This window comes from Haliotis asinina, chromosome 16, assembly GCF_037392515.1.
Source record: "Haliotis asinina isolate JCU_RB_2024 chromosome 16, JCU_Hal_asi_v2, whole genome shotgun sequence".
NCBI classification, from domain to species: domain Eukaryota; kingdom Metazoa; phylum Mollusca; class Gastropoda; order Lepetellida; family Haliotidae; genus Haliotis; species Haliotis asinina.
This window is the reverse complement of record NC_090295.1, coordinates 24712376-24732811: the sequence shown is the minus strand read 5'-3', so window position 1 is coordinate 24732811 and position 20436 is coordinate 24712376. Positions and strand designations below refer to the sequence as shown.

The following is a 20436-nucleotide window of genomic DNA, read 5'->3' as shown; positions in this document are numbered from 1 at the left end:
CTCTCTTGGAGGCGATTCCGGACACTCACTCAATCCTGGGATAGGGGTGTGGCTGGCTGTTCTGGGATAGTAGGTTTGGTCGCTGTGGTAATAGAACAGGTGGCTGCACTAGCGGCCTGAGTATTCCGGAAATCAGCATTGAGACGACCACAGAGGTGCAAGAAGCACTAGTAGTTGTGCTGGTTGGGTGGCAAGCCAAAGGCGTCGGTGGCAATTGCTCTCGGATCTGGAATCCGAGAACAAAAAAAACAACAGAATCTGATTCTTCACCCCAGAGGCAAACAGATCCACCTGGAACAACCCGAACAACTGGGAGATAATCCTGAATATCTCCTAATCGAAGCACCACTTGTGGGGAGCTAGAACACGTTGTGAGAATGTATCTGCATGCACGTTGTCCACCCCTGGGAGATAGACAGGCATAATTCATTTTCTGAAATTGCCACGCCTCCTGAAGGAGCGACGGAGACACCATCCCGCCTTGCTTCAGAATGTAGGGCATCGCTGTCTGGTTGTCCATCTCTAGACGATCGACCCAGGTTCGAACCTGATCCACGAAGCGTTCGAACACCAACCTTACTGCTCTCAACTCTAGCACACTGATGTGCAAGGTGGCCTCGTGGTCGGACCATAGGTCTGATACTGTCACCCTTCGAGCTGTGAAGATGCTGAAGGGGAGCACATGAAACTGATAAGAAACCCCATCGAAGGAAAACCGAAGGTATTTCCTGAACTCAGGATGCATCAGTACGTGCAGGTATGCGTCTTTGAGGTCTACTGACATAAGCCAATCCCCAGCTTCTACAGACGAGATCAGTGCCTCTATGTTGAAAGATGGCACTTCTATCATGCTGTTCAGATCCTTGAGATTAAGAATGGGTCTGAACCCTCCGTCCTTCCTGGTAACCAAGAAATATGTGGAGTAGAACCCCATATTCTCCTGACCCAATGGAACCATCTCTATGGCTGCCTTGTCGTAGGATTGCGACCTTTTGAGCCAACTTCGGCACCGGAATGCAGCAAATCCCAGCAAAAGAAGGAGCCTCTCGCTTCCCCTGTGGCATGTGGCCATCCCTGACTGAGTATGGACAGGACCCAGGGATTGGACGTGACTTTCTCCCATTCCCAAAGGAATAACGGGAGGCGACCGACCACCCACAGGTACTTTGGGCAAAAGGCAATTTTGACGGCAAAGAGATTGATGCTTGCAACGGAACAACTAAAGGCTCTGGAGGTGTGCTTATTGGCAAGCCGGGACCGACTTCCCCTTCCTCTGAAAAGGCAGCTGAGAAACTGCCTTGTCCTTGCCTTTCCCCTTGCTCTTCCGTGCCTGTAGTGGAGCAGTCCACTTAGGCGCATCCTTAGACTGAGTCGCAGGATAGCTCGAGCTAAGGACCGAAGGCCGCGCGTGAAAGGTGGAGGTTTGTTCAAGCAAGGGCTTAGAGTTCTTGAATTGACCAACAGCCACCACGGAAGCAGTGCCTGCTGTGTTGCCGGTGAATATCTGGCGACAGACAGCCATAACCTACGAAGGCCCATCACGGCACACATCTGACCCCCATAAGCTACGGCTCTAACATGGACGATGAAACATCCTTGTCCCCTTCCTCCTGTGACACTAGCTGCCTCTGCAGTACAGAGGGGTAAGCTGAGTGCACCGCAACCTTAAGTTGCTGCACAGCATTCCGATACTGCTTCTCAAAGGAGCGGTAAGCCGAGTGCAACACTTGGTTTGAGGAGGTGAAAAGCGGCAAGCAGGGGCCCTGACAAGCCGATGCCTGACTGTGGCCAGACGACCCTCCAAGTGCCATCGAGGCGTTAATGTACTCGTCAGCAGCAGGAGCATCAAACAGCGCATCCTCCCGCATCGAGTAGCGGCGGCTGAGCTCCTGGAGATGAAACTGCAAGTGGCTCCCCGACAGATCAATTACCTCTCTCGAAGCAGATTAATTACCTCCCTGATGAGTTAAGGCAACATACGTAAAGCAAGAGCGCATCGATTCACGCGCCAGATGTGAATAGACCTCTGAGAGCTGCCGCACTAACATGGACGAGGTAATTACCTCGTACCCGTCTCCTGTGATACCATCTGCCTCGGCAGGATAGTGAGGTAGGCAACATTAAGTTCACCACAACATTAAGTTGCTGCAAGGCATTCCAATACTGCTCCTCAAAGTAATGGTAAGCCGACACCTAACTGTGACCAAATGACCCTCCAAGCGCGATCGAGGTGTAGATGCACTCGTCGACAACAGGAGAGTCAAATAGTGCACCCTCTCCCACCGAGTAGCGGTGATTGAGCTCCGGGAGATCAAACCGCGAGCTGCAACCCAACAGAATACCGAATAGTATATACGACTTCGCTAATATGCACATCTGGACCTTGACTACCCTGCACGGAGCAAAAGCTTCCCCAGGAAGATGAAACTCCGCGGGATTGGGGGCGTCCGAAGGGACGACCACCTGCGGCAATACTACAGCGATACGTTCGCGCACTTGCTGCAAGGACAATCCGAGCGAGAAGCTATGTACTTCCCCTGACTGCTCTGGAACGCCATCCTCATCCATGGCCTCCTTGCTGCGCATATCCATAAGGGAATCCCCCATACTGACACTTGCCGAACCAAGGTGCCAAGATCCCATGGGAATCAGCTGCCAAAGCAGGGACCCCAAGTGCACTGAGCGGAACCGAGGCGGGTGGCAAAGTCGGTGCTCGAGGACCACCAGTGAGGTTGCCGGTGAGCAATGGTATGAGACTAGATGGACTGGCGACGGGCAAGCAGAACTGCACCCAAACCGGAGTTCGATGCAGAACTCGCAGAACCAGCGGGGAGGCCGTCACCCGAACCTGAACTTGGATTGGACACTCCCCCAGGACCGCACCCGTGCCCGAGCCTAAACCCGAGGCTTGGGTGCCCCCCACTGCCAAGATCAGAGGGACAGGTGCCAATCTCCTGCCGGCGATCGGACATCGCATCCATGATCAAGGACCGGACCGACGACATTTGTTGCTGCAAAAGACAATATATCAGATAGCGTAAGTGGTGGTGCAGGGGAGGGATTTTAGAGGTAGATGACAGAGGGGAAGAGGAGGGTATATCCCCTGGCTTAGCCAGCTTACTCCCTGGACCATCCGAAGAAGAGCTAGCGCTCTTTTTACCCTTCCCCTTATCTTTTTAGTAGGGCGGGTCCTGTGCCCAAATACCTCCCCACCAAATCTCCACCACATGTTAACTAGTTAATGTAAAAAATGTAGTCGACCGTATGGCTCTTGATAGTATGCGGCGAAAATGCCTTGCATTTATCGCAGACCTGATCATCATTGTGCTCTTCCGCGAGACACCTGAGACAGATCTGATGTGGGTCCTGAGGTGGTAGGGTATTACCACAGGAAATGCAGGGGCGGAACTGCAACAATCAGAACCAAACTAATGGTAACTGATGTACAGAAAAATATACACAATTAAACACACAACAAGTAAAAAAATAAACACTCGAGCTATAATAAATTGCCAAAACCAAACCAAACTATATTTATATATATATTTATATAAAAAATTTATAACAACATGTATAAGCGGATAAATGCAAGCTACAGGCGTGTAAATATAATTGCGTAACTCCATTAAAAAAGACTAAGAGCCTTAAAACCAATGTATCCATTTTGACCGAAACAAGCAAAAAATAGGTTAAGACATTCCAGCATGTAATAAACATACTAACACACAACCCGCAGGAAAAAATGAAAGACTTAAAAGAAGCCATAAAGGCCACCATCTTGTCGGCCATATGGCAGGAAGATAGGACCCGACCGGCAAAGTTACAACAATTTATGAATGAAAATTTCAGCCAAGCAATTCCAAGTAATGCCTGTGTGAAAGAAAAGGAACCATACATACAGTAGCTGACTCTTTCTCACTCATTTCTCTAAAGTGTAGCCTTCCAAGAAGACTGAATGGACAGCGACCATTTTGGCTAATGACAGCACGAAAAGTGAGGTGCGATGTAGACAGCCAGAGTTACCTGCTCTTGGCTGTAGGGGGCCCTGGGGGCCCTGTAAGGGTGCTCTCACAAGACAAAAACGAGTTATTGTTTTGCAGATATTTTATTATCAAGACAGTTATAACTGTCGTAGGGATTTTTAATGGACATAAAAATGCTTAAATGTGCGCCAAGGAGGACTTCTTCTCAAAAAGAATCAAGTTATTGGTTGTACAAAAAGTCTGTTGCCTTCTGTTTTAGTTAAAGTATGTTAAATGACAAAACCTCTTCCAAATATTTGAAAACCAGAACCGCACTTTGCACTGTAACACTCCTTTAGACCAAAAAGGCTATTTTTCCAAATATGAAAACAACAGCTTGGCCAATAGTTTTCAAGTTATTGCTTAACAAATCATTTCAAGTTCAAGGATTTACACTGCTTCAATCCTTAAAAAAAACAGCACTCCACTTCTGTTGACAAAGCAAAGCATTTGGTCCCCAATTTTGAAGACAATCCAAGCAATAGATTTCAAGGTATTGGTTGAATGACAATCTCTTTGAAAAGAACAGATCCATTGCATTTCTTGATATTTTATATACCTTGAATATTAAGGGTTATAATAAGTGTCATACCATTCTTTGTGTTGAGACACAGCCAGTCAAGGGCGCTGATGAGGTCTCCGCCATGTGCCACAGTGTTGTTCATGGCTGCCTCGATCTGTTTCTGGGAGAACCCAGCATCTGACAGGTTGTTGTACAGATCCTAGAAACAAGATTTAAAACTTGTACAGATCCTAGCGACAACATAACTGGTTGTTGTACAGATCCTAGAAACAACACTACAGCTTACACAGATCCTATAAACAACATTACAGGTTGTTGTACCGTTCTAAGAAACAACATTACGGGTTGTTGTACCGATCCTAGAACCAACATTACAGGTTACACAGGTCCAATAAACAACATTACATGAGGTTGTCTGATTGTCAAATGTACGTGGCTGAAATGCATGAAGTTGTATCTTATTACATATTCACTGCTGATAACGAGTTACAGGTTTCACCTTTAGTAGATTATAAGGGGATTTCAACTTTTGTTGTTTACAATGGGATTCCATGTTTAGTTAATGAGGGATTTCATCTTCTGTTGTTTACAGTGAGATTCCATGTTTAGTTAATGAGGGATTTCACCTTCTGTTGTTTACAATGGGATTTCATGTTTAGTTTATGAGGGATTTCACCTTCTATTGTTTTCAATGAGATTCCATGTTAGGCGAACGAGGGATTTCTCCTGAAGTTTACAATGGGATTTCATGTTTAGTTAATGAGTTTCTGTGGGGAATTATTGAGAACTTGCAAACAAATTCAGTCTCTCAATCCCTCCCTAGACAGGATCTTCAGATCGTACGGTGAGTTTCTTGGTAGAGAGCCTTTTTGAGACATCTCCGCTGTACTTGTCCTCTCGCTGATGTTCCAGGATGATCTCGATTATCTCCTGCTCCAAGCGTTCCGGTATCACAACCTGCAAACACATGGACATCAGGAGGAAATCATTCAGGCTCAGACTAAGTGTTTAGACAAGGGTTACATGTATCATGATACAAGGGTTACATGCTCATGGTATCAATAGTTGTGTTACCTGGTCCAGGTTATTTTTTGAAGCCACCATCATATATTTTGAACACTGCGGCATGAAGCAATAACAAACTTTCAAGGACTTGATATGAAAGATTAAGAGGTACGGTGAAATGTGGTGTAACTTATACTTGAGAATATTTTGCTCATATGATGACGTGCATGTGTGTATTCATGTGGCTGCTTGTACTAGCCCAGACAAAAGCTGGGTTTATAGCTCTAGCTCACTGAGATACCATGCCACAGTTAGCATGCATACCCCGCCAAACCACATTATACTGGCTCCGACCTGTCCTTGTACCCATCAATGCCGAGCAGCAGGCTAAGACAAGAACCAACAAGAACCATATTTTATCGTCTATTAGTTTGACACAGCCGGGATCGACCCCATGACCTGACCTTCAATTCTCCAGGTGGACACCCTCACCACTACCATGACTACACTACAGAGGTGGTTAGACATATAGAGAGGACCATAGTTAGTGAGTAGACTAACACATTCACATAATGACATCGTAGAAACTAGTTTGGTTAAATACAAGGATTACTTTAGGCCTGTTCGTTGGCTAATGTTTGGAAAATGATTGGTAAATTTTTCAATCCAAATTCATGAAATCACGAGAAAAAAGTGTTTACCCAATCAAGATATTTCGCAATTCACCTGCCGTCAGCACTAAGCTAGGACTCATAGATAAATAATACACACTTGCACACTTCTTAACACAGATGAAATGAAATCACCTTTGGTTGATCTTCTGTGTCATATCGATGACTGTTGGAAGCTTCAGCCTTAGACAAGGCATATGTCTTCTTAGCTGAACAAAATCAAGAGTGTAAGATCAGAAAGTATGGACATTTGTTGTGAGTGTCATGTCTTGAATGCAACTTGTAATTAAGTATTATCATACAATGGGTACTGTTCTCGGCAGGATAAAGCCAACGGATATTTTCAGTATCCGCTGGGGTCATATACAGATACCGAAGCAAATTAGAGAGGTCATATGCACATTTTAGGGACTACTTTCATACTGTAAACAAACACGCCCATTTATTGGCAATCATGTCCAGATTGACGGCCGTGGTTATGGTTCTGTGAGTGCCTTGATGAGAGAAAATTGTTGTCTCGTAATGATACATGGAACTCATTACTGATTCACCAGCACCGAAACGCAGGCATCTTGCAATCATCAACTCGGACAGCAGCCAGGACAATTTCGAATGAACTGTTTGACACTTCGTCAGCTGACAAGTGTGTTTGCAAAATGCCTCGCAAACATTATATTTGTTCAAAAGTTTAATTGAAAAATTCCCAAATTCCACACGTTTTTTTGTCATTTTTCATTTGTCATTTGTTGATAAGAACATGCTCTTTAACATAAAAAGCTGATTGGGAACTACATGATGTAACGCAATCAAATAAGTGATCAGTAGAAAAATTGCTACAAACATATTTGTGACGTCATAGATATGCGGGCACATCTCAGGTAGTTTAGTTTCATGATCTGTGACAAATGAAATCACATTTTTTCAAATTCTAAAGTAAGAATGACACTGTATGATAAATAGGTTATCATACTGGAACACATTGGAACAACCACTATGTATTTAGCTCGCCAAGCCTTGCTAAATACATTGTTTATTCCCAGTGCAGGATATTAGATCTAACCATCCCAAAACACACTCACATGATATATGTCTGTTGATAGAGGCATGTTGGACTAACCATGGTGATCAGTCAGTTTGGTTGAATGTGAACTGCAAATGCCATCATGTCATACTGCCATATAAAATATGCATGCTTCAGACAGTCCTTTTGACAAGACAGATGTTTTGACTGAACACTTCACATTGGCACTGATTACCTCCCATTAATAGCCTGTTGAACCAGGCACTTCTAGATCTGAGAGCAGAGATTATATAATAGATATGGTCTCTGTTCCACTGCAAAAACAAAGAAGTGTGTGTTCATATGCCTATGAGATGCAGTATGACCAGTGAGCTTTCTGAAAACACTACACCTGTTACATCCATGTCACTTAATATCTTGAACAACTATTACTCACTGTTTTGTTACAGAATTTCATAAGTGACTCCTTTAGACACATATTTTTGCAAAATTTCACTGATAGTGGTCAGGCAGTCCTGTGTACAGCAGCGTTAACCGAGATCTGTCCTCAGCACTTGTGTCAAGCATACGCATAAAGTATTTCGGAACAGGTACCCCCTCCCCCGATCCTTCGAGGAAAGTAGTAGCAGTAGAGTAGAGAATAAGGTTAGCTGTCTGACAATGTACGTCATGTAATGTGCCCCGCTTACCCATACGGTTCAGAAAATACTTGCCTTTTTCATCCTTTTTCGCTAATTTGTCAGTGGCAGTTAAACTCTTAGCCTGCTTCTTTTTCCCCATTTGTCAAAGATGTACAACCATATTCATTACAAACTTGTTACACAGAGATGCTGCACAGTGACTTCCCACTCCATATGTTGCACATTGACTGTGGGCGCTGACATCTTTCTAAGGGCCGTAACTCTAAATTAGTCCAGGAGGAGGCAGGTGAAAAATCTGATGCCGTAGCCTCCGAAGTACTGATTTGGTTTGACACTTTTTCAGTAAGTATGATGTCTTGGGCTCATGAAGAGGCCTGTAATACTCTTAGATTGTGGTATCAGTTTTTTTTCATAGGCCATTTCATGTGATGGGGGTCTGTGAGCATTTTCATGACATTTTGTTTGCTGCCCGACAACATCTCAAAGTTAACCATGGATAGTTTCACTACTATCAATCTGACCTTTGTGTATTGGTAAAGGATGTTTAACTTTTTTTTTACATATTTTTGCTTTTAAAAATAATCAAAACGGCCACCATTTTACCGGCTGTCTTGAATTGTCGAGGACTAAATTTGTACTGATCTATAAAACAAACAATTCATCTGGTGTCACATGTTTAACACAGTACAGAAAACAAAATTCAATGTTATGGTTAATAAAAGCTTCACATTCCTAAAACATTTGATGAAATAACATTATCCAAAGCATTCCAAAACTATGCTTCACGATCGATAACTGCGTCTAAGCTCTTGTTGTAGCTATTCAAATGGTCTGTCAGATAACTCTTAATCACTGTTGATACATTCAGAAGCCTACAATTAACTCTTCTCTTCACTTTCTTTCATATCATTTGTAACATCATGTCAGAATTGGAGTCATCTACAAGCCAAAGCTGTTCGGGCAACAATCACCTGCCATACAAAAAGACAGGTCTCTGTGCACAATATATCAGTTCATCTGCATTGACATAGATCTCTCTGCAGGCGTACTGACTTTACTGCATTTGCTCTATGTCAATTCAACTAATCCACGGGGAGCAAAATCTCTCGAAATCAGAACACCAGAAAAAGGATAAGCTGACCACCACAAATGCTCCAACCATGGTCAAGTGGTGAAGGAATATGATTGGCTGCAGATACTGTTTCCAAACATGCACTTGGTAGTTTTCTTGCTCAATATGATATTCTAGACTGTTAGTGGGAGCTTTTCATTTAGTGTCTTGTCTCATCTACAGACATCACTGGATTGTTTGGTACATACATTGAACTAAAAGTCTGTGCGATGTGATCTGGTAATGTTGATAGGTTTTTGTATTGTTCTGGTTTGTAGATATACTACGCCATCGCACTGATGTTGGACATGTTTCTTGATGTGTTTCTGTGTTGGCAGTGTTTAGCAGTGTATGGCAGTGTATGGCAGTGTATGGCAAAAACAAACTCTCCTACACGGCGATAAAGTCGGGCACAGTCGATTTTCATGGACAAAAACAGTTCTCCTGGAGTTCACAACTTTCAAAAAACAAAACAAACAAGTACAACTGGACAACTGCGGATTACGTGTTTTTAATGTCATCATTCCCAACATAGAACAGAACCAAATCCCTGAATACAAACACCAAAATTGTTGCCGCAGAATGTGTGTCTAAATTGACCTTGTTCAAATTTGAGATTTGAACAAGGTCAAAGGTAACTGAAGCCCGGCACGTAAAACCAGACATAAAAAACCCTTTTTTTAGAAACAAAAACACTCTGGAACCGTGTTCCCTCAACGCATGCAACGGTACCTATTCAACTGGAGGATTTACAGTAGTAGACACGCATAGTACATTGTCACAAAATGCACGAACAGTGAAACTGCCACGTCCACATCCACATCCACATCCTGCTCCAGAAGAATCCTTGATCCACTATTGTCCATGGAATGTCTTCTTGGCAGTCGTCCTGCCTCTGGGGGACTTCAGGGTCCAATTCTGCCCCCAGGACGATGGTATCCACGTTCTTAACGGTAAAGATAACGAATAGGTTAATGTTTCATATCACTGCATTTTATGTTTTCTTCAAAAGTGTGTTTGAAAGGAACAGTTGCTTGCGTAATCGACGGTTCTACTAAAAAGGCAAAGAACATTCTACATCATTCATGCTTCCCCCACAGATTATGACTGTGTGAGTGTACTTTTTAGTCCGCTTTTACCAATATAGCAGCTATATCACGGTGAGCAGCAACAAATATGTACTTCACGCATCATTCCCAAATGGGAAATCGAATTAGGGTTGTTTGGAGTGTCATAAGCGAACGCTTTAACCATTCGGTTATTCGACGATCCCCATAGATGCAAAACAAATATGTCAGGGCGTGATAACAAAGAACGCTCATCACGTACCGCACGTGCTCTTGTTTCACTGTTCTAACTGCTGCGCTTACCCCCTTGCAATACAAACCAGTAATAACGATTTCAATCTATAATCGTTTGTTAAACAACTTTTATCCTAACTTGAATAAAATTGTAAGACTTAAATTTTCAACTGGCAAGATAAAAATTACGTGGATTCGAAATATTAATTTCACTATGTCTGGTTTACTTTTTATGTAAAGTGAGAAGTCATCTCAACATCAGTACCCGTGAAGGTACGGGGTAGAATAGGCCTTCAGCAACCCATGCTTGCCAGAAAAGGTGACTATGCTTGTCGTAAGAGGCGACTAACGGGATCGGGTGGTCAGGCTCGCTGACTTGGTTGACACATGTCATCGGTTCCGAATTGCACAGATCGATGCTTATGTTGTTGATCACTGGATTGTCTGGTCCAGACTCGATTATTTACAGACCGCCGCCATATAGCTGGCATATTGCTGAGTGTGGCGTAAAACTAAACACACTCACTCACCCACTCACTCACTCACTCTCAACATCAGACACCACCATACATGTACATGAGACACCACCATCACATTCACCAATACATGGCGCACCACCACCGGCATTACATGGGTACACCACAACATCCACCAATGCATGGGGCACCACCACCACATGCACCACTACATATAGACACCACAACCACCGACACAACATGGGACGCAACACAGCCACCACTAATTACGACACAACTACATCCACTACTACACCACTGGAACACTCAAACGACATCTATTACTGTATGCATGTCGTCATCAAGATATGGTGCTATGGTGGACACTGAATTGTTTTAGCCCACCATGTTTAATGGTGGGTTTGTTCATCCTTTCCTTGTGCAAACTAGTTCTAAAGATGTGTTGTGATGCGACATGCGTCCTAGAAAGACAAAGTAGGATAATACATTTTGAATGAATTAAAATCTCTCGATATGGATGAATTTGACGTTAAAGGAATATGCATTTGAAACAACGATATTAACACCTAGGTGATTTGCAAAGTACATATGATATACTCCCAGGTTTGAGGTATTCTAAAAACAACAACAATGTAACTTTAAACACATTGCACGTTTTATTGATAACAGTACTTCTTTTTCATTCTTCATGCGACGTTTCAGAGCTAATTCTTGCTCCTAGTCAGCTATTTTGTCCAGGTGATGAGATATTATATATACTAGCCAGTGTTTAGAATACCTGTTGGCTACATTTTTAGCTACACGTTCTTTTGCTGAATCAGCTGTCATATAGATACAAGTCATGGTGTGGATACATCTTCCAATCATCGTAAATTGTAGGTTAAACTTCTGTGGATTTAGATCTGGTTTTACATAATCGTAGATTGTACATGTGTTTATTCAGATTTGCATCTAAATGATCGTGGATTGTACATTTATGGATTAAATCTGGTTTTGATTAATCGTACATTGCCTATGGTGTATTAAGATCTGGTTGCAGACAATAAAACATATAAATTAATACATGTTTTATATGATTGTATCAAATTCCGATTTATTCCCTTAAAATTTAAAGATATTCTTGTGAAATTCCGATGTTTTAATGACCTTTCTTGTGTCTTGTCTCGGGGAAGGGCATATTTGGTAGACTGGATCAACTGCACAAAATGATGACATAATAATGAAGGACTTCACTAAACGTGACAGTCCTTGAGAATGGCTTTAAAACTAACATTTTGGGGTATTGAACCTACACTAATTGTCAGAACGCTTCACTCAATTACTCACTCAGCTATTATGGACGTTGGGATTTGATGGCAGCGTTGTATGCGTATACGAACTGGAACATTCTCTGACATTGTCTGATATTACACTGAAGTGTTTTGACCTGTTTCCGAAGTGTGTTAATAAGACGCTGTCAGGTGTAATGACGATGTGATTTGGGACAGTGACGAACGGAATCGCCATACTTCAAACTTGATGGGGATGTGTGCAGACATAATATAGTTGGACATCAGTTGCAACACGTTTGTACACAGTTTCCACCAGGTCAACTTCGTTCGCAGACAGACGAAACACGACCGCATTATGTTCTTAGTTACTTTAAATTGGTATTCCGTGACAAGTATTCTCAAATCCAAATGAATTGTTCTTAAGAAGTTTGTAGTACATTTCTACTCGGTTCGAAAAGAGCGCAATAGATTCTATCAAGTTCTTCTCGTTCTGCGTTCATGTAGGTCTCACACAGGTCTTACTATGCCAACACTGTGTGCATTACGATATGACACGGTAGGGTATACAGACATGCGTTTTTAACATGTTCTCCATTTTGGGATAAAAAATTCTGCCTGTGAAACATGAACAAATTTGCAGCTGTCAACATGCTGAATGTTTATTTGCTGGAATTTTTATTGGAAGCAGAACAATTGGTAGAGCAAGAAAGGAGGAAACGAACAAGAACTTTTTGGGTGAGAAACTGGCTTTAACCTGAGAGGGGAACAGCCGTGGAACATTTCATCAACTGACACAGGATCTCCGCCTTGATGATCATGAGTCCCTCAATTTCTTCAGAATCACCCCACTCAGATTTGATGAAATTCTAGAATGCATCACCCCTTCAATAAATAAGATGTCTTTCTTGGTCCACCCTCATTTTTCTGTGGAGGCATGGTGATGTCGATGTTTCCATCTTGAAACTGATAACGGATATAGAATGGGCTGGGTTACTTACAGAAACCAAACCAGGACATGTCTGCTATTACCACTGCACACGCTGGAATCAGAGTGAGAACGTAGTGCGAACGGGAACAGGTGTCTGAATACGGTCTGGTTGAGTTAAGAAAGAGTTAGAGCTGGGCAGTGCATGTTAAGAAAGTGGTAGGTGTAATCCAGAACGGATATAAACTGACTCAAGGCGGGCTTGAACTGCTTGAAAACGTTGTTCACATGGGGTGAAGGCGCATTTCTTTCCTGTTTATACGTAATACCAACTGTCTGGGGATTGGGCACAGATGAGATAGACATGCTGACAGCTATTTATGATCAAACGAGCATTGTAATTTATATAATCATTACACGTTCTATCCCGTTCAATCTCTTTTTACAGATATTGTTAAGACAGGACAGGACGTCCTAAGAACTACAAATGTACCTTACCAACAGGTAGCATGGCCGGACCAACAGAACTTCATCGTTCGTTCGTATGTGCGACAAGACTAGACTTGTTGAGGGGACCCCTGATTTGTCCCAATGTCTTGGTAGTGGTGTGTTTTTACCAACAATCTTGACTTCTTGTGCCGTTGACGATCACCTTTGATTCGCTCCCCTACTTCGACCGACTCTTGCCTGGCATACCTGTCCCAAACAGCATCAGCTCTAATGCAGTCAGTTCTATTCCGAATTTATCTAAATGCATCAGCATGAGTCTGAGGATAAAACATCTTCAAGATCATTAAATACATGACGAAAACAAAACTGGGGACAAGTTCTCTCCATGGCGGACAGCCTGTTTTCACAAGAGGAAATCAGAATAATTTCCGCCGTTACGGACACATGATTTAATATTTTGATAAATGTTAAAAATGACCTTGAAGCATTTCCCAGATATCCTATTTTGCAGAAGTTTTTTCCAGAGCCCTGATCTCCAGACGGTATCACACGCTTTTTGAAAGTCGATAAATGCACAACGTAATTTCTTTTTGCGACATTTTAATAGTCCCGACATGTGAAATAAACTGAAAATATGGTCTGCTGGTGAATATCCTTTTCTGAAACCAGCCTGGGCTTCGGAAAGAATTTCGTTAGATTCGATGAATTTATTTAATCTGTTTAAAATGTGGTCGTACGTTTCCGTTAGGTGTCGAAGAGCCCGTAAAATTATATGAATGTGCAAAGGTCTTGTTACTGATGCTTGGTTGGTTTCCCTCTGCATTAGCCTTGTCAACAGTAACAGTCCTGTTCAACTGGACAGCACCATCTGGTTCCGCATTAGCTACCTCAGACTGTGGCACTCTGGGTTTGGTGATGAGACGCCCGTTCTTGAAGAATGCAATAAGCCCCTTGTCCCTTTGCTCAGCCAGAATATTTCGTTGACTTTTAGTCAGGTCATTCGATAGTCCAATCTGAGAACTTTAGAATCTAGACCTCTGATTTAGCACTGAGAGTTTGTCTTCTGTCAACGTGAACTTCGCGATCAGTGGGCTATCTTGTCTTCCTGTGCAATACGCCCTTATAATGTCCGATCGGCACCAGGTCCGGTTTTGAGTGTGCTTGTTTAAGGTCACTGTAACAAGATCTTTACAAGAATCATATGACTCATGCTCAGTTTCCTTTATATTATAAAACACCACGTTATCCCTACGGCTGTGTGCCTCAAGCTTGTCGATGTCCTCGGCCTGCTTTTCCAATTTGCATTCCAGTGATTCCAGTCTGGATGTGATTGCGTCAATGTCACTGTAAACAATTTCCTGCTGGTGCTCTGTTCTGTTCACATCATCCCCAATAAGTTTCACAGCATTGTCCAACTGATCAAATTTTGCATGTACCTCATGTAGCTGAACTTTAATTGAATCTACTTCAGATTTCATGGAGCTTCTGAAATCTTTTAATTCATCCAATATTGCTGACTTAACATCATTTAGATCCTTCATGGTATGAGGGCCTGGGTTGCTTTCAATATCATTTGATAGCGTAAGTTTATCCCGCATAAAGTTTTTGTTCGCATAGAAGACACTCCTTGTGTTCTTAAGATGGACACTACCCCGATATGCTCCACTGATCAAAGGTGTACTACTTGTGACGTCACACAAATGACTCGCAGGTAAACAAACACATTCACGTGGTAGATATTTCCCCCAATTTTTGGTGGATATCATGCTGCAGTATTTAAATGTGACAAATGACAGTATGAGGTGTAGAGAGAAGAAACCTGTGCACATAATCAGTCTGTATGGCATGTAGGAGCTGTGCCTGCTATGCGGCGAGTACGCGTCGACATACACCTGTCGTGTCCCCGATGGGTGAGAAAACATCCCAATCCTAGCTCTAAACAGGGCTAAGTCAATCATCTTTCTGCCTCTAGGGTAGCTCCGATGTCTGATCTTGTCCTCTATGCTATTTTGGAGACCGTGCGGCTTGTTTTACAACAATATTTGGTATTAAAATACTCTCAGTATGTTGGCGTGTACTTCGACAGGGGCGTGTAACTCGTGTAAATAATCCTATTTAAATAGGATGTATGTTAATATATTTAAAATGAAATGAACACACACTTCAGAAATCAAAAAGTCACAACAAAGCGTATCAAACGTCTTTGGGACTGTGACAAGCGTCTTCCTGTAACCAGCGGACACTGTCATTATAGTATTGGTGATACTGATCCAAATTATGGAGTTTCACACATATATCACAGAAAGCAGATTCATATGTTGTCCCTATATATGAATGTGTGTACCTGGATTTGGCTTCCAGTATCTCAGCATAAGCTGTTACGTTTGTTTCCAGATACTTAAGATACGTTGCCAATTCTTTCGGACTAGAAAAGTCTGCTGCATTAATATACGTTCCTTTTGGAACCAGGGACTGATAATCAGCACCTCCCCGAACAACTGGAACAATGTTACGATGAGAATATACTTTAAAGAACTTCTCTGTGATGTAGTCAACGCAAACTGTATTTTCAAATGATAAGTAAAACCTATATTGTTGGTATAAAATGTCGCACTTAGGTCCGCTACATTTCAACGGCCCGCATCTTCCATGGATGTCCACTGTTATATACTTACGCAGTTCTTTCACATATTGTTGCCGTTTGGATTGTGTGTTGCAGTTACTAACAAACCAGAGGACCGACTTCGATTTATTCAGAGCAATTTGAGAAAAATTAGCTTTCGGTGCTTGCTGCATCTGATAAAGAACATTGTAAGGCAAGATGACGTCAGAGTCGAGACGATACGTCATGGTCCAGTTGAACGCATGACGCCATTGTTTTGTCAGATATAAATGATTGTTGTAATAAAAGGGACACTCTATTCCGAACATGATCCAAACTTGGTTTGCTTGTTTAGAGGGAGGGCTTGTATATCGAAGATCCACAGCGTCGAATATGACAGCATCTGCTTTATCCATACGCTTTGGATCAAAGGAACAATCACAGTGTTTCTGTGGACATTTCTGTAAACCTTGTGGACAGAATTTTTGGAATCCAGTAAACCAACCTGGGGGATTATGAAAGAGTATCAGCTTAGACTTGTTGCTTGTTACCGGACGGTATCCGTGAGTGAAATCCACGCTGTAGGATCTCTTCTGTCTGTACTTGTCCGAAGAATGAAACGAGACTGGTTTATAGAAATGCGGATAAGTGCTGTTACTTTTAAAAACCATTTTCTGATGGTCGGGTTTAGTTCCTGAGACATCAGGATTGATGGTTTTGTTTTTGGTGATTGGGTAGTAGACCGTCCACTTCGCCCGTGTTCCAATCGGCAGGAAACTGGGCACACTGTAACATACCATAACAGTTCCACATACAACTGTAGCTATCAGCAGATATAGGCAGTTCTTGAATTTCCGCGGGGACGCCTGAATCTGAAACTGAATAATCAAATCTGTATATTACTGAACCGATAATGAGAGACAACTGACACACAGGTATTCAGACAAGTGGTTTATACTGTAAAACTGAAGTGCTGAATGTAACCGACCAGTTCCTTTAGTTACCATGGCAACATGACATGAAGAACGTGAACCAGCAAACGTGTCTCTGTTCACATTGTATTCTTGATGAGACCATGATTTCAGTAAATATTTTCCCTCAAAATGTAAGTAAGTATACATAATCCCCGACGGAATCAGTAAAAATACCTAATACAATATACAAACATTTATAATATAATAACATATTTACCGATTATACGTACTTTCTGTAACATTTACACTCGTATACAATTAATTCACAGATATATGGAGAGGTGTTTGGCATACACTCGTTTTCAGGGAGACAAATTTTATTCACATATATACAAACATGTGACTGATATGACATACATAAAGGTGGCTGGTGTACACAGATACGGATAGGTGGGTGCACAAACATATATAAATGATGGTATACCATGTATGACAGAGGTAGCAAATGGTGATAAACACAGACATACATCCAAAGATTCATAGATATACGGTGAGATGGCAGGTACACAGTATATTGAGAGATGGAGATTTGTCGTATGTAGGATTATGTATCAGACCTCTAGTGGATAGCATCTATCTGGTGTATCACCTTCTAGACTGTGTATCAGATTCTACTGGACAGCATCTATCTGATGTATCATCTCGTAGATTGTGTATCAGACTCTACTGGACAGCATCCGTCTGATGTATCACTCCGTGACGTATCGCCTTGTATATTCTGTAAATGTTATCATGTCCAGCTGTACAGTATTCTGTGTATTTTAGCAGATGTCTACATTCAATCTAACTTTGTTTCGGTGGGTAGTCCCGTGCAGTAAAAATATTCGACAGTGAAAGATTCTTACGTTTTTTGTGTGATAATTCTTCTGTGAATCGCTTCGGCTGTCGTTTCTCATCTTAGGTCCCCCGATCTGAAATCGTGAAAATGTTCTTAAATGCGTCTCAGTTCTTCAAAGAGACAATAAATGAGCGAATTTAGTTTTATGCCGCACTCAGCAATATTCCAGCTGTATGACGGTGGTTTGTAAATAATCAAGTCTGGATCAGACAATCAAGTGATCAACATTATGAGCATCGATCTGCGCCATTGGGAACAGGCTACATGAGACAGCGAACCTGATCACGCGATGCCGTTAGTCACCTCATAAGAGCATAGCTTACTGAAGATACATTCTAAAAATCCCCCGTGAAGGTCCCGGGGGTAGAATAGGCCTTCAGCAACTCATGCTTGCCATAAAATGCGACTCAGCTTGTCGTAAGAGGCGACTAACGGGATCGGGTGGTCAGGCTCGCTGACTTGGTTGGCACATGTCATCGGTTTCGAATTGCGCAGATCGATGCTCATGTTGTTGATCACTGGATTGTCTGGTCCAGACTCGATTATTTACAGACCGCCGCCATATAGCTGGCATATTGCTGAGTGTGGCGTAAAACTAAACTCACTCACTCACTACATTCTAACCCGGAACCTCAAGCTCAATTAACTAATACTTCTAGTTTCAGTGATGTAAGTCCATTTGGACTGAAGATAATCACATTGCGGATTGTCTTTTACAGTTTATTCAACCGGACGATTAGATTTAATAGATCATAAGGATCATTGCGTAAGGAAAACAAGACTTCATGTACTTTTTAGGTCAATATATCTTGAAAGACAGTAGGACATAGACAGATGTAAATGGAAAATATTAAAGGTCAGTGGGGTAGCCTAGTGGTTAAAGCATTCGCACGTCACGCCGAAGACCAGGGTTCGATCCCCACAGAAGTACAATGTGCGAAGCCCATTTCTGGTATCCCCCGCCGTGATATTGCTGGATTATTGCTAAAAGCGGCGTATAACTAAACTCCCTCACCCCCCTATGGCTTACGACTGGCGAATACAATAGCAAATGTGTTTCTAATACATATTAGAGGGATGGTGTAGAGGTAAAGCCTGATTATACAACGACTTACTATCGAGACGAAACTGCTAGTACAGACGTTATAAATATACCAGGTGGAAAGATTGTTCTTGACAGAAATTGGGACGAAAAGGAAATGTTATGAATGGTAAAAGGTAACTGAATGGAATTGAATTGAATCTTAAATATTGATATCCTTACATACTTTAGAAACTAAACATTAAATGAATATTTCAAGAAGAGAAACTTCACCTTCAATAATGTGAAAAATATACTGGTCTTACTTATCTTTCCCTACATGTTTTCAAATTAGGAAAAGATAGGTATAGAGAGTAAGTATTACTACCAATCACTATGCCAGTTCATTTTCAGTAAATCAATTGTCCAACTCCATTGGGATCAGGTATCTGTAAAGGAAGTTAATGGCAAACCGATATACAGACACTGTAACTATAAAATGGTTTCAGTACAGGATGTACTAAATAGTAATTCTCTGCAAGATTAAGATTATATATATATGGTTTCACCCGTGTCCGTTTTGTAAAGATGTACATGAGAGTGGTATACATTTACCATGTGACAGTATTTCATGTAGAGTGTGGATAGATTTGGCTAAATGGATAGAAACGTTGGGAGAAGGATATATTGATTTCATATCAGAAAATATTAAATTTGGATTAACTGCAAGAAAAATAACCCCTTAAAGGTCATCTGCTTAATTGTGAAGCAACATATTTCCAATATGAACAGAAAGGGATTGGATCCCAATTTTAGACGTACATGTATCAAAAAAGAAATGTTAAAATGTTATCAAACATTTAGATGCATTTCATTTTCGAGCAATAGTTTGCCTAAATTCTATGCTTTGTGGTAATCTTTTCACACTTTGCTCACTGATGTACAAATATAAAATGTGTAAGCTGTAATACTTGAATCGTAGACGTCATGATATTTTTAATATGAATTTACAGAACACCCGGCAAGCTATTGTGTTATCTGTGAGCTGACTGTTTTACTGTTTTATATGAACACTTACTACATCATATATTTGAACATCTGGGAAATAAAAACATAGATATAAATATGTAATACTTCATACACTCACACGCATAAGTAACACAACTTTTTTTATCCATGCAGAAAACGACCCCTGAAGACTAAACTAATGACAGAGTTTTGGCCTGTAGTGTTATCAATAATATTTGTTGCGTTTTGGATGGCACGAGGAAAAACACTAACAGAGGGAATCACCCAAACGCCCCGTACCACAGAAATAGAGACGGACGGGAATACCAACTTCAAATTCCGCTAGTTATGTTCAGGCCCGCATGCGCGTACAGGAGTGTGAGTTGTTTACTTGCCAGCCTAAAGTCCAGCAGTTTCACTTAATGCAAATTTGCAGAATATTAAGCAATTTGCGATGTACATGTGCTGCTGAATATCTGACCAATGGTGCATTATGTAGTTTGCATGCAGTAAAGTGCAGTTTACCCTTACCTAAATGAGTTGCATTTGATGAAACGATTCAAATCTGTATATACC

At 41.7% G+C, this 20436-nt stretch overlaps 2 protein-coding genes across 2 annotated transcripts in view; both read right to left on the bottom strand.

Moving 5' to 3' along the window:
- Window positions 1-8139, bottom strand: part of LOC137267866 (ATP-dependent RNA helicase dhx29-like) — a 48949-nt gene extending 40810 nt beyond the window's left edge. Inside the window, exons 1-4 of the mRNA XM_067802302.1 lie at window positions 7956-8139; window positions 6357-6430; window positions 5389-5502; window positions 4615-4744 (exon numbers count right to left, since the gene is read on the bottom strand). Coding sequence (XP_067658403.1) covers window positions 4615-4744; window positions 5389-5502; window positions 6357-6430; window positions 7956-8022 — 385 coding nt within the window. The 5' untranslated portion in view covers window positions 8023-8139. The remainder of the gene's footprint in view (window positions 1-4614; window positions 4745-5388; window positions 5503-6356; window positions 6431-7955) is intronic.
- A 5861-nt stretch (window positions 8140-14000) lies between these two features.
- On the bottom strand, window positions 14001-17898 carry LOC137267867 (glycoprotein 3-alpha-L-fucosyltransferase A-like). The gene is made up of 2 exons (XM_067802303.1): window positions 17839-17898; window positions 14001-16897 (listed from the first exon to the last, which is right to left on the bottom strand). The coding sequence occupies exons 1-2, from the start codon at window positions 17887-17889 to the stop codon at window positions 15611-15613; spliced, it is 1338 nt and encodes a 445-aa protein (XP_067658404.1). The 5' UTR covers window positions 17890-17898; the 3' UTR covers window positions 14001-15610.
- Window positions 17899-20436: the final 2538 nt, after the last annotated feature.